Below are 16925 nucleotides of genomic sequence, written 5' to 3'. Positions count from 1 at the left end.
AATGTTTGCTTATTAATTATGTCATAGATAAATGCACATTTTTATCCTCACTTAAAAATTTTATTTAAAAAGCTAACTAAAACGTTGTCCAGCACTGAATTCATGCTGCTTTTACCCCTCCCACATGCAGGAAGAATAACATGTTAAACTTGTAGAGTATATTTTAATTATTTTAGTCTACATGGCATGCATTTGTAATGAGATGTGATGTCCATTCACTTACCCTATCGCCAGGGTCACCAGGGGGTCCAGTGGGGCCTTGCAGACCTGGAGGACCCATAATACCCTATACAGAAACACATCATATCTGAATCAGATTCCTAATCTCATTAATATTCAGACAAATTCACCCAATACCTATCAGAGTTCATTTATATTTTATAAATATATAATAGTCTTCTAAATAGTTGTCCTATTTATCTTCCTATAAAAAGACAATATATAGAAACCAATCTGTAGCTAGCTCAGCTGCTCTCAGGGCAGAGGCAAACATTCCAAGGAAAAACAGGAAAGGAGAATATGCCAGTGCAAGTATTTGGTCCCAGTTCCAACTGAAGAATTGGAACACTCATAAAATTAGATCTCAAAAATATGATAGCCAAGTTAAAAATGTAGAAATCCCTTAGGTTAGAAGCTTTTATAGTTTTTATGGGTGAAATTATTTAAATAGGTAAAAGCGTTTAAATGCATCAGTATCATACATTATTTCAGATGACAAGAATTTAATTAACTCCACAAAAGACAGGATTTATTACAAGGTTGGATCAGTACACTCACTTGAGAATAAACACACCGAGTAACATCAGACTTAACAGGAAACCACAATGGAATCTGACAATTACTTCACTCAGAGGTATAGATAAGGCAGCTACAGTCTACCTAGAATTCTCAATTCCATTTGCTGAGATATAATTATACCTCTGCAATGAAAATAAGGATGGCTTTTCTTTACATGCATATATTTCAGTAGAAAGATAAAAATGAGTTTAGAGGAGGCAGAGCTATCTAAGCATCAAAAATGTTTAAAGCAAAATTTAAAGAATACTACTTGGATAGACAAATCAGAAGGCACTTCAAAGCCACCAGCTCCTCTGAGCAAATATTTTTCTATAATTCAATATCCTAATTAGTCTAAAATGTTCTCATTCAGTGATTAATAGAAATCTTATATATGATTACTTTAAAAAGACAAAAATAATCTTAAAACATGTACATACTGCAGGTCCTGCTGGCCCTGGTGGTCCTTCCACAAGCATACCCTATAATAAGAAAAGAGAACATCTCTACCATGGAAATGTAACCCCCAACCTCTAAATTACATGTATGCAAAAGAACACTATATCATTGCATATTAAATAGTGAATTATCTATTTGTTACCATTTAAATTAATTACAAACATTTTTGCACAGGGAAGGAAAGAAATTCAAAATAGTAGAAGACATAGGCTGTGTTGTCAGAGAATGTGTGAATTAAGTGAAATGGAAATAGATATTTAGATGAATAATATTACAAAGGAGAATATGCTAAGTGCTCTCAAGAATGGAACAAACAAAACATTCTACCACGTTCTTAGTAAATATTTGCTGTGTGAATGAATGAATGGAAATTGCACATAAGTACTTTAATTCAGGGAAGTTACAAAAATGTCCAGGCAAAAGCAATATGGATAAATATGAGATAAACTCTTTATAAGCAAAAGAATAAAGAGCTGTTCAGGATAAGAACTCAGTTCTAAAATGTTTCTAATTCCACTCCAGCTTTGGACTGCTGAAAAGCTGTAATGTCATTTTAAAAATTGGTTAAAATTTTTTATAATAAGAACTGATTCATTCTGAAAAAAATAATTTTAAAGTTTTCTGTGAGCATGTTGCATGATTTTGGAGTAATGAGTAGATGCCCAACAAGGTCCTTAAAACTGCATTTTATTCCTTATAATTTCTCTCTCTTTTTTTCGGAAATTTTTATGTTCTTCCAATTTCTGAAATGGTGTTCATGTTGTTCTATGTTCGGTTCTAATACACTAGTTTTTCCAAGTTGCTTATTAGCAGGAACCAATAGTAAAATTTCTTCCAGGTAAGAATACGTTTCTTAACAGTATTATGAGCAATGATAATGTTAATATAAATTTCAAAGAAACAATTTGGAGTGAATTAGAGATTCTTCAATAGATGAAAAGGAAGTAAAAAACTAATTTTTATGTTATCATGTGACACAATTTAGGTTATGTAACGAATAAATATGTATGCCATATAATGTATTTCAAATAATGTGAAGTGATAGAGATTAGAGAAAAATATTATTGGATTGGAAAGTAGGAAAGCTAAAAGTCCTATTATATCTCATTAATCAAACATTTGGAACCTCAGGAAAATTACTTAAATCCTTTAGATCACAGGTTCCTTAGTTTTAAGATGAGAGAATTAGACAAGACATATTTCAGCTACTTTCGAATTCTGAAATTCTGCAGCTCTATAATGTTTTGTTTTAATGGAAATACTCCTTTCTAGACAAGACCTTACTAACTTACTTATTTGTGGTGAATTGTAAACATCTGGACATCAAGATTATCATTGGTAATATATGAACATACATAAAAAATTAACATAATGGTGGCTCATAAACAATTTTACCAACCTTTAAAGTGCATTCACAGGGGTACTTACAGGCTCAACCACTGCTGGTTCTCCTTTCTGTCCTTTCTCTCCATATGCACCATGGCCATTTATCTGTTGAATGAAAAATTCAAAACAGCCTAAATGTCTGTAATAAGGCCATTTCAAATTTATTTATTTAGGACACAGAGTCTTGCCCTGTCACCCAGGCTGGAGTGTAATGGCACGATCTCGGCTCACTGCAATCCCTACCTCCCGGGTTCAAGCAATTCTTCTGCCTCAGCCTCCTGAGTAGCTGGGAACACAGGTGCCTACCACCCCACCCGGCTGATTTTTTTGTATCTTTAGTAGAGAAAGGGTTTCACCATGTTACCCAGGCTGGTTTCAAACTCCTGAGCTCAGGCAATCCGCCTGCCTTTGCCTCTCAAACTGCTAGGATTATAGGTGTGAGCCCTTGCAGCCAGTCAGCCACTTCAATTTTTAAAAAGAGAATTTAGCAATCTAAACAACCTATTAAAATATTTAAATATAAAAACCTATTGAAGGCTTAAACAGGGCAAAAATTAAAAGAGAGGCATAATAAGCATTAATACTGAATTTTAAAATGCAATAGAACTAAAGACATCTATAGATGTCAGTTATTATTCCCAGGCATTAAGAAATGTCATCAAATTAAATTTAATTAAATAGTCTAAAAATCAAAAATTATTTCGTATTTGCAACACGAAATAATAACAACTATGTTTTAATCTTATCCATGACAAATTTCTGATGCAATTCTGTTGAAGATTTCACTTTCAGATAAAGTCTCCAATAGCATGGCCAGAGATACAACTGCTTAAGATTCCCTGTGAGAGAATCTAATAAGGCATCCTAGTGGTAATAAGCATTCGTAATTTACACAGAAACTCAACCTGCATTTTAAACCTGCAAAGACATTAAGATGAACGTGAACATAAAAATATACCGTAAATAAGACATACAATGACACAGAGCGTAATAGCAACTTACGCTTGTTTCTGTAATATCAGTGTTTGCTGGTACACCTGGACCAAATTCTTCATTAGGGGGGCTTGTTGGTTTATCTTCATATTCTTTATATTCATAAAAATCATATTCGCCTAAATCTCCATCTACCAGAAGATCAGAGTCCCTGCCGTCTATTTCTTTGTTTTCATATAGTGTATCCTCAGAATTTTTCCTCTGGGAATCATAATCCTCTCCCGTTAGATATTCTTCAGTAAATATTTCTTCAACTGGATTTGGCTATTAATTTAAATTGCAAGGAATTGGAGAACATGAAGTTTATTGTTAGTAAAGCAAGGTAAGCATTTAAATTACAGTTTGACGGCATGTGATGGGATGTGATTTTATTACTACTCAAGCAACTCTAAATGCCTGGAAAGTAGTCTTTCAATATCATTGAAAGAAATATATTTGTACATTGGTATGTACAAAGAGATATTGCTTTCAAAGCACTTTCCCCAATAAACTGCAAATATTCACATGGAGTCAACATGTGTATTTGCTTGTTCCATTGGTAAAAACATGTTAGTCAATTTCATATTTACTTCATAGTTTAAGATTTGAACAATAAAATATGTATGGAGTTAAAGCTTTGGCTAATTTTAAATCTTGCAGAACATAATTATGAAATACATTTGCTACAACTATAAGCCATGTAAATTTGAGTCTCACCCAATAAATAAAATAATAATGTAATAATGTCAATATAAATACATATGCATCATTGCAATTATTATGCAGATTACTTCATCTGTAGGGAAGTAGTATTACACCAAGGAGTTAAAGTAAATAAAATAAATATAGCTATTAACATCTAATATAATAAATATAAAATATCACTGTACAATTCTCAAGAGTAAGGAGTAAATTTTAATACTTAAAAGTAAGAATTATGTCAAAAATACTGAGACATAGATAAAAACTTATGCCATGTTTTTCTAATAACTCCTTACTAGTAGAATCAACCTGAATCCTATTTATCATGTGAATATTTGGTTTTATTATGATCATGATGACGTTCTAATTAGATAATTTATGTTGCTCCTTTTAATTTTGAGATGAGGTCTCACTCTGTCACCCAGGCTGGAGTCCAGTGGTACAATCATAGCTCACTGCAGCCTGGGACTCCTGGGCTTACATGATCCTCCTGCCTCATTCTCCTGTGCAACTGGGAGACAGGCATGCACCACCATGCCCAGCTAATTCATTGATTTATTTATTTGCAAAGACAGGATCTTGTTGTATTGCCCAGACATATCTTGCCAATGTGTAAATTTCATTTTTAAGTAACTAATTTTCTATTACATAATAAACGTAGATGATAGAGTAAAATTACATAATAGTATTACACAATCATGTGAATGAAAATATGTGTTTAAATAATTAGTACCTTTTCACAAAATTAAATGTCCAATAACCATACTTTTTTGAATTATTAGATAATGAGCATGGGCTGTCTACAGAGATTCCATACCATCTAAGGTGAGAATATTGCTATAATCATAGCTCTGAACTAAAAAGCTTAGATGAATTTGGTTAAGAAAATAAACATCTTGAATGAAAATACTCACTTTTTGAAAATTATTAATTTGAAGTAAAAGGAACTTAACATTCATTCTCTAAATTATTACTCTCAATTTTGTGTTTATATACAAAAGACTACTGAGTCTATTTTTCTCACTGAGAGACATGTTACGTACATTTTCTTATAACTAAATTGCATTTCTTATAGTCATTTTCTGATAAAATTATACCAAAATGTATGCCAGATATTTAACAAAGTTAAACTGAATTGTATGTTGTATTCTCCATGATTAGAATGCATGTGCAATATGAAATTCAGGAAGATTAACTTTTACCTCCATGCACTTAAATATTTTCATAGAAAATAATGGAAACATTAAGATATATTAGTTTAATAAAAATTAGTATCACATCCTAACAGGTTTGAAAATGTAAATAGTGATTTAAGTCTACTAAGACTACATTTTCTCAAAATGCTTGCTGTCATAAAAATGTGTGATTATTCACCAGATGGAGTAAAATTCTAATTGTATCCTTTAATGATACAATTTTCACTTTAGACGATTCTTCTCCCAGAAGAATCATGTTGTGAATACCCTTAGTCACAACATGTTGAAAAGCTTGCTCAATTCCAGGAGCAATTAAGAAAATGATAGCAGCCAATTCTGTTTGATCAATATAGCATCTGCATGAAACAAAGAGTCATGCAAAACCTGAATTGACATTGATTTCCAATGAACTGCTTTTATTAATAGTGAACCAATGCTATTGTTTCACTTACTTTAGTAAAAGAATAAAAACATCAGAGTTTTGAGAAATTATAGATTCTTCCAGAGTGAAGTATATCAAAATAAATTACACACTTAAAAAGTGGGAAGGTGATTGAATACTGCCTATTCGTGTTACCTCATTTGTCCCAGATACACGCCTAGGAGCTTCTGTCTGGTAACTTTCCAATGTTCCATAGTTGTATTCTTGAAAATCATCAACGACATTTGCCTAATGGTAAATTCAGAAGAGAATTAGCAGACAGGTACAATAACCCCAAATGCATGGAAATCATGATTTAATTGGGTTATAGTATTAGCCAAGTGAGTATCTAGTTGGGTTAAGACTATGACTCATCATCAGAGATCTTCCAGCTTATCTAGGATAGATCTTGATTGCTTTTTCTTTGCTACCTTTACCCCTAGTTTGGCTTTTGCTGATGCGTGATAACTTTTCTTCTTCTTGGATGAAAATTTTTCAGATTTGGGGGGTGTAAACTTTTTGGACTTTTCCTTTGAGTTAGCCACTGTCCTCATCTTCTTTTTGAAATTGGATTTCTTTTTCTGTAAATTGTGGTGAAAGATGGAATGGAAAACACAAATAAATGAGAAGGGAAACATAGAGCATAGATGAAAGGAAAGCTAAGCAAAAGTAAAATGGATATCATTCTTCAAAACGGCTACTGTCAAATAAAAATCACAGTTATCGGCTCCGAGGAATAAGATGAATGAAAGGTTTATGGTAAGTCTGAGAAACAGTCAACATAAGGAACCACAGGATGATGAACAGCAGGACACCACATATACAGGCACTGCTTTGTTTTTACCTCCGTCTGTGCTATTGTCTCCTCAGTTACAGTGGGTCCCTCTGTTACACTTTCAGCCTCTTTATATTCTGCTTCCCCATACTCATAGTCATACTCGATTATATCCTCTGGTGCATACTACATTGCAAAGGAAAAAATATCAAGCAATTGTGTTAGTGGCAAAACACTATTTACAAAGTGAGAACCATCTTAACTTTTACGTAGAGTAAATGTTAAGAGACAAGAAATTAATGTTATTGATAAGTTATTTTTGTATTACATGGAAGTATTATACTGTCTTATACAGAGTATAATAACATAGGAGCGACAAAGCACATTTTCTATGAGCAGAATAGTAGTTAGTATCACAACAAAACTAAAAATTTGGAACATAATTCAAACTCCTAATTAGGGAATGTTAATTCAAACACAATAATTATGTACTTGGACACAGATCCATTAATTTTTACTTATAAAAATTGCTATGCAATGTTTCCCTATAAGATCTCTACAGTAATTTCAATGGGAAATTTTAATTAATCTACATGTCTAATAATAAAAATGGGGAGAGTAGTCTTTCTATGTATAAAAGGATTTCCATATCAATTGAGAGATGGGAAAGAGGGGAGGAGGGAAAGAGGATACAAAGAAGATGAAATAAGTATATATTCTATTTGAAATACTCTAACCAATGGGAAGAGTAAAATCTAAAATTTATTAAGAAATCCCTAATTTTCTTTAGACTTAAGATCGAAAACAGCACAAAATGTTGGTGAGCCATTAAAAGATTCAAAATTAGATATGCTCATAATTAATATATAATTTTAATTCTTGAAATTACTACCTTTTTCTCTACTGAAAAAAGGCATAACACTTAGATATCTTTAAAAACTCAAAATGAATTCACATTGGAAAATAGCATTTTACACTAAATTCTTCTGTTTTAAAAGATTTTAATTAAGGAGAGATATGTTTCTTAACAGAGGTACATAAAAGACAATCATACATATTAAATAATGAGAAAAGTAATGTGCCCAACTCCAAAGCTAAATATGTTTATTAAAATTTTATTTTTCAATCAAGAACATAGATATTATTAAATAAAATTTAAGTTAAATTTTGTCTTTAATCAAAATAACTAAGTAAACTAAATCATACATAGCATAAAAATTAAGCAGTAAACTCAACAAGTTAAAACTCTAAAAATATATATAATATTTATATATCATATATAATTAAATATATTATATCTATATATAACATATAGTATATTTAATTATATATATTATGTTATATATAACATATAATATATATAATATGCTGGGGCAATCTATATATAATTGCCTAGGGCAAACATATATATTCTATATATGTATATATACACACACATATATGTGCCGGGGCAATCTATACATAATTCCTTAAGTACTGTATTTGATACAATTCTAATTATGTCTCAACTGTATCTCTCTTGGCATTTTAACTAATCCCTTTTAATCTGCCACCAAAATAACTGTTGATCACAGATGCTTTAGAATATTGTGATAACTGTGCCTTCTAACAATAAGCTCTAGTAACTTATAGAGGAGTTATCAATTGCAAAAACAATAATAAAGGCATAAAGGGCCAATTTTAAACTTGGACAACTTAAATTCATTTTAATCGAAATCTGCTATTGAAGGATATATATAGACCTGTATCGAAGTAGTCCATTAACTTAATATCATGTTTTCTCTTTCAAGACATATTATCTTCTAACTTTCATAATTCTGTCCTTTATTTAAACTGTCCAAATGTTGACTAACCAGACTGATTATGAAAAAATGGAAGAAATAATGGAGTAAATAACACGTTAACTGCCTTATACACTAAAGCACATCTTTCTGTTTTTGTTTTGTTTTTCTTTCTTTTTTTTTTCTTGAGATGGAGTCTCTCTGTCACCCAGGATAGAGTGCAAGTGTCATGATCTCAGCTCACTGCAATCTCCTCCTCCTGAGTTCAAGCAATGCTCTTGCCTCAGCTTCCCAAGTAGCTGAAATTACAGGTGCCCACCATCATGCCTGGCTAATTTTAAAAAATATTTTTAGTAGTGACAGGGTTTCACCAAGTTAGCCAGGCTGCTCTTTAACTCCTATCCTAAGGTGATTCTCCTGCCTCAACCTCCCAAAGTTCTGAAATTACATGTGCAAGCCACTGCACCCAGCTAGCACATCTTTCTTTTAGAGTTTATTCAGGAGTCAAAGAAAATCACTTCTTGTTCTCCTTTATCTGCACTGCTTTCTACATGTGTTGGTCATTAATATACTCAGGACATTGATGAGTATATATTGCAATACATATATTGCTACATAAAGCCTTACAACCTGTTTTTGGAGATAATTCTGTCTTCTCACTATGGAATTCTAAGGATGGCTTGGGACAAGTAGAGAAGAAAGAACTAGTTGTAATCAATCAGACAGATATATGCAACATGCAGTAATAGAATAATTTCAATTTTATCTGTATTCTAGTAAAAATTAGATTATGTGAGGAGAAAGGATCTTTTAGAAATGTCATAAAGTCTGTTCTTAATTTGTAAGAAAACTGGTGACATTAGTAAAAACCTTTGCCTCTAAGGAGAACTAAAAAGTATGATACATATTAAGTGAAAAGATAACACATTGTAGAGTTAGTTGTTTTTTAAATTCCTTTATAAAAGATTGTCTTTCTGTCACTTCATTTTCTGTTTTCATCCTCTTTTAAGAAAGAATATCAAAAGGAATCATATAGATTTAACATCTAATTTTTTATGAGATAGGAAGATAATCTAACTTGATAATAAAATCCCAAACCCATCATAAGTTTAATATTAGCTAGTCATCAATTTAAATGGGATTGTTTAGGTTCAAATAGAATTAAAATGCAATGATATTGTCATTAAATTAGAATCTGTCTACATTATACATCTCTTAGTCTGTGGTGACCATTGTAAAGTTGTGCCAAGCATATAACAATATGAATCTTAAAAATTGATTAGGATATGTTATTTAGAGGGCATTAAATAGACAAAATTGTAACCTGGAAAAAGCTTTGATTTATCTATAAGAGAAATGGACATATTTTTTAATCTTAATAAGAATAATAAGCATGCAATGCAATGCCACAAGTTCATTAGTGAACAAGTAAGTGATATAAAGTACAACACGTATGGTTGATACTCCATATTGCACTTCACATTCTTCATTCATTGGCAACTAACACTGCACTATTAATAAGTATGACATCCAAAGATTAATTATTAATATGTATTTTATCATATAATAACATATTAATGGATACAGTTCAAAATTAATATAAGGATGACTTAATTTGATTAAGTAGTTTTCTGATAGGGGCATAAATGTTTATCTTATTGAGAAATCAACATAATTTAGAGTTAGAGAAAACAGTGAAAACCAATTCTTCCTTAAAGAAAAAAAGCTTTTCATGATGACTTATTCAGTAATAAAAGGTAAAAATGCTATCTGTTATTGCATTACCCAACCAGATTGTCGTGCAGTTTCTACCATAACAACGTGCTGTTTTTCTCATCAGATGCTTCTGTTCTTTGACATCTCAACAGAATGTCGAATACACATGTCAACAACTAAAAGTTCACTTTTAAATGAACTTAAGAAGATGGATACAAATTACACCTTGATAAAATAATAGCTTACCTGACATAATAGCATTACAACATGGGAACAAAACACCTCAAAGCGATATATTAAGAATGCAAACCTCCCTTCTTCCAAAAATCAGAGCCATATCTGTTGCTAAAAAGAAGAAGCCTTGTCTTTCTTCATAAAGGAGCAAAACAGATCTCATCAATCTTGAAAATGTATAGTAAATGCTATAAATTTTAATATTAAGTGATCACATAACCTCTCAGATATAAAAACACTAAGCCTGATAATTATTTTACTATCCTCTTAGAATTCATGGAAAACATATTTAGTGAATGATGAGAGAATAAAAAGAGTGAAGCACTTGAGAACTGTGAAACAGGCCAATGAAATATCTCAGTAATTTCTCTTTACACTCTCGTATTTGCCTTCCTATTGGCTTCTCAAAATTTTACCCTGTTTTTTAAAAAGAAAAACTAATATTAAGTCATGGAAAATATTAGCGCAACAGAATTCACTATTACACCTTAAAAAGTTAATTATGTCAAAAACATATTTTTAGCATTTAAAGTGTAAAAAAATCCAGCCTGAATTCATATGCAGAACTAACAACAAGATAAAAGATTTTGAACCATTATAAACAGTAAAACTCAAATGGTGGCACCAATATTATATTTAAAAGGGAAGAAAAACATTATTTGATCCATTTTTAGAACATTCTTGATGTTTTCAAATTTCTGTTTCCTTTTTAACACTCCAAGACCTGAGGAAAAAAATCCAAAAATATAGTTTTGCTCCCAAATGAGGCTTAAATTTTTTTCCAGTTCACATGCATTTAAGTTTCCCTTGAGGAACTTTTTATAAAAACCCTCTATTTAACCCAACCTGAAAACTTTAAGGTAGTTCTAATGGCACTTCCTCATTTGCATTAATTGCCAAAGGTCCAGAGAGATGACATGTCCACCAGAAAACATGTTATTCTATATTGAGGCTGTGTTAATTATTTAAATGCTAAGGGTCAAAATATCATGGTTAGAAATTACCTTTTTTTCACCCCCTCAAAAATAGAATATGTGCATATACACTGTATACCAGTGACGCATCACTATTTCTAATGAATTTATGTAATAAAATGCTTAAACAGCAAGAAAACAAGTAACAAATATATTCAAGTCACTTTTTCCTGGAAATATTGCCACACAATTAAAATACAATGCCCAGTTCAATTAAAATGGAATAAGTAAGTGTAAGTTCAAAAACTCCAGTGCTATGTCCATATCACTGAAATTCAAAGACCTGCTCTGATCTTGTGCTCCTTACCTCATCTATCTGAGGTTCCTGAGCCTGAGCAGCCTTGGGTGCTGAAGAGTCACAGTCTGGACTATAATGCTCACAGTAGTCATATGCTGCCTTGGGGTCACCTGTGATCAAAAACTGCTGGATGTCCCCCTGGGGAAAAAAAACCAACAGACAGAGATTCATCAGGATATTAAAGGACACATATAACAGAGTGAGATGTATTCAAGACAATGCGTCCTTTATTTTTAAATATTTGAAGAAGAAAAAATCACTTACTTATATTTCAGTGTTAAGAATACTTTTATAGGATTGAAAGAGAAACATTTATTTTACAAATCAGCTGTAAATATTAAGCTATTATTCTATGTTATCTTCTAGTTCAGGAAATCTATACTACATTCATTCATTTGTTAAAACTCAATTTTACTTCATTGATAGTTTATACTGCATGGCAAAGAACAAATAAAATGTGAACAAAAAGTTAATTTTAAAAGTCAACACATTTTAATAATTGTACATATATAAAGACAGTAAGGTAATTATAATATTTAATGACTAAAAAGCTCAATAAGCTTAAAAGGAATTATTGTTAGGAAATTAATACAAAATTTTTAGTGTAAATATATAAATCTAACTATCATTTTCTGTTAGAAAAGTCAGTATCCAAATAAATCCCGGCCTACAAAGATAAATGAGGAATAAAGATATCAGAAAAATCCAAATTAAAAATTAAAAAAACATGAGTCTGATGCATTTATAGTAAGAAGAAAATGAGTTCCTAAGCATATATTAAACATTGCCTACCAAGAACCCTGTATGATTTAAATAAAATCAAAACGTTAGTAATATTTAATTATACAATTACCTAAAGAGTTTTAATTTCAAGAGCTATTGGAAACCGTGCAAACAAGAGAAAAATCCAAATATTCTGCTCTTGAAGTAATGTGACTACTTCCACCTGGACCTGATTTCATCATGAAACTAATTTAATATAAATTTATGTGCCATGACCATATTAATTCATAATTATACTCAGGCCTACAGGAGTATCTGGGCTGATACCCATTTAACCTGACCATTCATGTCTCTGTAAATTTGAGCACATAAGTCTGATTTATAAAACTCCTGATTCCATATTTAATAATTTAACAGTCATTCCAGCTTTCTGTGCATCTTATTAACAAGGATTATTTAGGACTTGATAAAAATATGTAAATTCAATTACAAAAATCTTTAAAAATTAAAAATGAGGAAATAATTCATTCCACATTTATACCACAAGATTCATTTATTTATTAACAAATATGTATTGAGAAAGTATCATACACAAAACATTGTACCTGTGAATATAGAAGCACATATTTGATGTAATCTTTGCTCTTTGGAGAGGGAAAACTAGTGGCTAAGAATATTTAAAACTATAGTAAATGGTGGAATACAATTTATAACTTGAAGAGACATAACCAAATAATATGAGAAGTGCCAAGAAAAGAATAACTTATTTAATTAGTTAATTAATTAGAATTAAGTATAAGTTATTTAATTAGAATTAAGCTATTTAATCCTAGCAGGCAATTTTTTATTAAATAATTGGTTACTACCTGTGATGTGGTACTTATTTTTATTTGTGTCATCCTTTCTTCCATCTAAAAATAGTGTTCATTCCCACCCTTAGAATTAGGATTTATTTTTATGGCTCAAAATATATATTTCTAATCTTACATTTCTCTTTTTTAAAAAATAACATCTTTATTGAGCTGATCACACGGTTCACATATAAAATCAATCATAATAGATTTTATTAATTCACATATAGAATCCATTCTTTTAAAGCTTACAATACAGTGTGCTTGATACACTCACAGGTTGTCCAACCATCACTACTATCTAATTGCAGAAAAATTTTATAATGCCTTAAAGAAACCCTGCAACCAATGGCAGTCACTCTCAATCTTTCCCTTTTCCTAGCCCCCAGCAAAAATTGGGCATTTTATATAAATGCAACCACACAACATGTGGCCTTTTAAATTGGCTTCTTTCATGTATCATAATGTCTTCAAGATTTATCCACGGTGTACCATGTATTACTATCTCATTTCTCTTTTCAAGAAATATTCCCTTTTATGGACATGCCACAGATTATCTATTTATCAGTTTGTGGAAATTTGAGTTGTTATCATTTATTATTTTGCTATTTTTTTTCTATGTTTTATGCCTTTTTAATTAATATTACATTATTCCTCCATTCCTGACTTTTTTCGAGTGGAATAGATATTTATTAGTTCAAAATTTTATTTCTCTTAGGTTTTTACTATAGCCTTTCAGGTTTTGTTAGTGATTACTCTCAGAATTATAACTAATTTATTAAATTTTTTTTCAAATTAATACTAATTTCTTCTTAATCCTACACAAAAATGTGTTTTTATGTAGCTCTAATCCCTCCTCCTACCTTGTAGCTATTATTATTGTATGAATTACATCTTTATATACTATAAGCTCATCAACATATTTTTATAATTATTGTTGTATGTAATTTTATTTTTAATCCAGAGAAACATTATAAACAAGAAGTATAATCTTTTATTTTTACCTCTCAAAGATAAGTGTATCAATTTTCTTTGAGTTATTGTTCAGTAATCTTTCATTTCAATCTAAGAGACTATATTTCTTGAAAGGGAGCTTTATTAGTTAATATTCTTTTAAATATGGGAATTTCTTAATTTTTCTTTTTTTTAAAGAGATTTTGTCTTATTACGTTGCCTAAGGCTGGTATTAAAATCCTGAACTCCAGCTATCTTCTCACTCCAGCCTCCTAAGTAGCTGGGTCTATAAGAGCATGCCACTGCACCTGGCTGTTTCCTTTGCCTTTAAAAGAGAGTTTTGCTAGCTATAAAATTTTTGTTAGAAGTCTTACCCCTTCCCCTCAGAACTATGAATATATTACCCTCCTGCTTCATGCCCTACACAGTATCTGATAGGGAATCAGCTATTAATCTAAATGAGAATCCTTTGTATGTTCAGTCAATTCATTTTTGCAGTTTTGAAAGTTCTCTCACTGTCTTTCCTTTTTGACATCTGATTATGATGTATCTAGATGCAGATTTTACAAGTTTATCCTGTTTAAAGTTGTTGAGAGTCTTGAATGTGTAGATTTACATGGTTCACTAACTTTGAGAAGTGTTCAGTCATTACTTTGTTAAATATGGTTTCTGCCCTTACTCTTTCTGGGACTCCTATTATGCCTATTATGAAATGTTTCGTGGTGTCCCACAGGTCTCTGAAGTTCTGTCAACTTTTTAAAAAAATTTTTTCCCCTTCTTCTCATAGTAGATAATATCAACTGATCTATTTTCAAGTATACTGATTCTTTATTTTGTCAGCTGAAATTCTTTGCTGAACTTCGCTAGTCAATTTTTCATTGCATGTTACACTATTTGACTACAGTACTACTACTATTTCATGTTTTTTATAGTATAAACCTTTATTGCTACTTTCAATTTGGTAAGACATCATTATCATACTTGCTGATGGTTATTTAGTCATGGTTTTCTTTAGCCTTTTTTAACATATCCATAATTGCTGATTTAATATCTTCATTGGGTAAGCCCAATTTCTGTGCTTCTTCAAAGACAGCTCCTCTTAACTGTTTTGCTTTGCTTTTTGCTTTGTATAGCACATAGTTTTCTTTTCTTTTTGTTTTTGGCTGTCTCATGACATTAAAGTTTTTTTGTTGAAAGTTGAACATATTAAATAACAACCCTGAAATCGTATACTATCCTCCCCTTCCACCAGTCCTACTGTTATTTTTCTTTTCCTTTTCTTTTTTTCAGACGGAGTTTTGCTCTTGTTACCCAGGCTGGAGTGCAATGGCGTGATCTTGGCTGACTGCAACCTCAGCCTCCTGGGTTCAGGCAATTCTCCTGCCTCAGCCTCTTGAGTAGCTGTGATTACAAGCACGCACCACCATGCCCAGCTAATTTTTTTTTTTTTGTATTTTTAGTAGAGATGGGGTTTCACCATGTTGACCAGGATGGTCTTGATCTCTTGACCTCATGATCCACCTGCCTCGGCCTCCCAAAGTGCTAGGATTACAGGTTTGAGCCACCACGCCCAGCTGTTATTTTTCTTTGTAGTTGTTGGTGCTTGTTCCTTTAGTGATTTCCTTGAAGTAATTTTGTAACTCAGTTGTCTTTGCTGCCTGCAGCCAACGAGGTCTCTGGTTAGGTTAATGATCAGTAAATGATTAGACTGAGGTTTCCTTAAGTCTCGGAATTGAATTGAACGAATTACTATATCAAGAGCCTTTGTGTGTGCCTTGACAAACACTTTCAACACTTCCACACTTTACAACACTGTCTTAGCTCTCACTTCTTGCTAAGCAGATGGTTAAAGTCAACCATATTTGAAATAGCGGGGCTTTTCTTTAGATCTTACCTGGACAGGCACACAGGTCTTGTAGATCATCAGATTCATGTTTGAACTTTTCAGAGTTCCTTATGGACACCTCATTTTAAATATTCTTGTTAGTGTTTTAACTGGATCCCGTTTTGATCCATATTTTGGCATTTAAAATTCCCATTGCCAACTACCTGTTAATAATCTTCATCTAGAATGTCTGCTTATCACCACAAAAATGAGCAACATTACACCACAAAAATGACTAAAAAACACATATCCACTAATAAAAATTGCACTGATACAAGTGAAATATTATGTTTAGTCATCCTAATGATAAATTTTGTTGGCTTCAGAAATATATCCACTGATATCTCAGATTTTGTTATATTTATGAAAGTTTTCAGTCATTCTATGTGATCATTAATTCATTCAGTTGCTCAAATGGTACTTTAAAAGGACATGTAATATGCTAGTATGTTCAGGTAACACCCAAATAAGGAAACATCTTCTTTAATTTAAGTTGAAGCCTAACATAAAGCAAAAGTAGAAAATATTCATCTAGAAAACCATATTTAAAATGGTAATAAGTATTACTAATATTTCTAACCTGAAAATATTTATTTTAACATGTCATGAGACAAAATACATAATTGATCAATAAAACTAATTTCTGAGGTTTTTTTGCAAATTATTTTTAAGTAGGAGCATCTCTAATATTGTCTGAAGCCTACTTACTTTAGCCACACAGCAAATACATACAAGTTCTTAAAATATACCGATAGTATTTGTCTAACACCAAACGTACAATATAGAACACTGCATAACGACATATGCAGTACCAGAAAGTA

At 31.3% G+C, this 16925-nt stretch overlaps 1 protein-coding gene across 2 annotated transcripts in view; it reads right to left on the bottom strand.

Moving 5' to 3' along the window:
- The window catches only part of COL11A1 (collagen type XI alpha 1 chain), a 215057-nt gene that overhangs the window by 138333 nt on the left and 59799 nt on the right, over positions 1-16925 (bottom strand). The window contains exons 5-11 of one of the 2 annotated variants that reach the window (XM_002751147.6): positions 11701-11829; positions 6758-6874; positions 6070-6162; positions 3625-3879; positions 2665-2727; positions 1218-1259; positions 224-286 (exon numbers count right to left, since the gene is read on the bottom strand). In XM_002751147.6, coding sequence (XP_002751193.3) covers positions 224-286; positions 1218-1259; positions 2665-2727; positions 3625-3879; positions 6070-6162; positions 6758-6874; positions 11701-11829 — 762 coding nt within the window. The remainder of the gene's footprint in view (positions 1-223; positions 287-1217; positions 1260-2664; positions 2728-3624; positions 3880-6069; positions 6163-6757; positions 6875-11700; positions 11830-16925) is intronic. The other variant, XM_035252270.3, reaches the window with a different exon arrangement.

The sequence above is a fragment of the Callithrix jacchus genome, chromosome 7, assembly GCF_049354715.1.
Source record: "Callithrix jacchus isolate 240 chromosome 7, calJac240_pri, whole genome shotgun sequence".
In the NCBI taxonomy this organism is placed as follows: Eukaryota; Metazoa; Chordata; class Mammalia; order Primates; family Cebidae; genus Callithrix; species Callithrix jacchus.
Note: the sequence above shows the minus strand (reverse complement) of the source record. Positions and strands in the feature narration are given on the sequence as shown.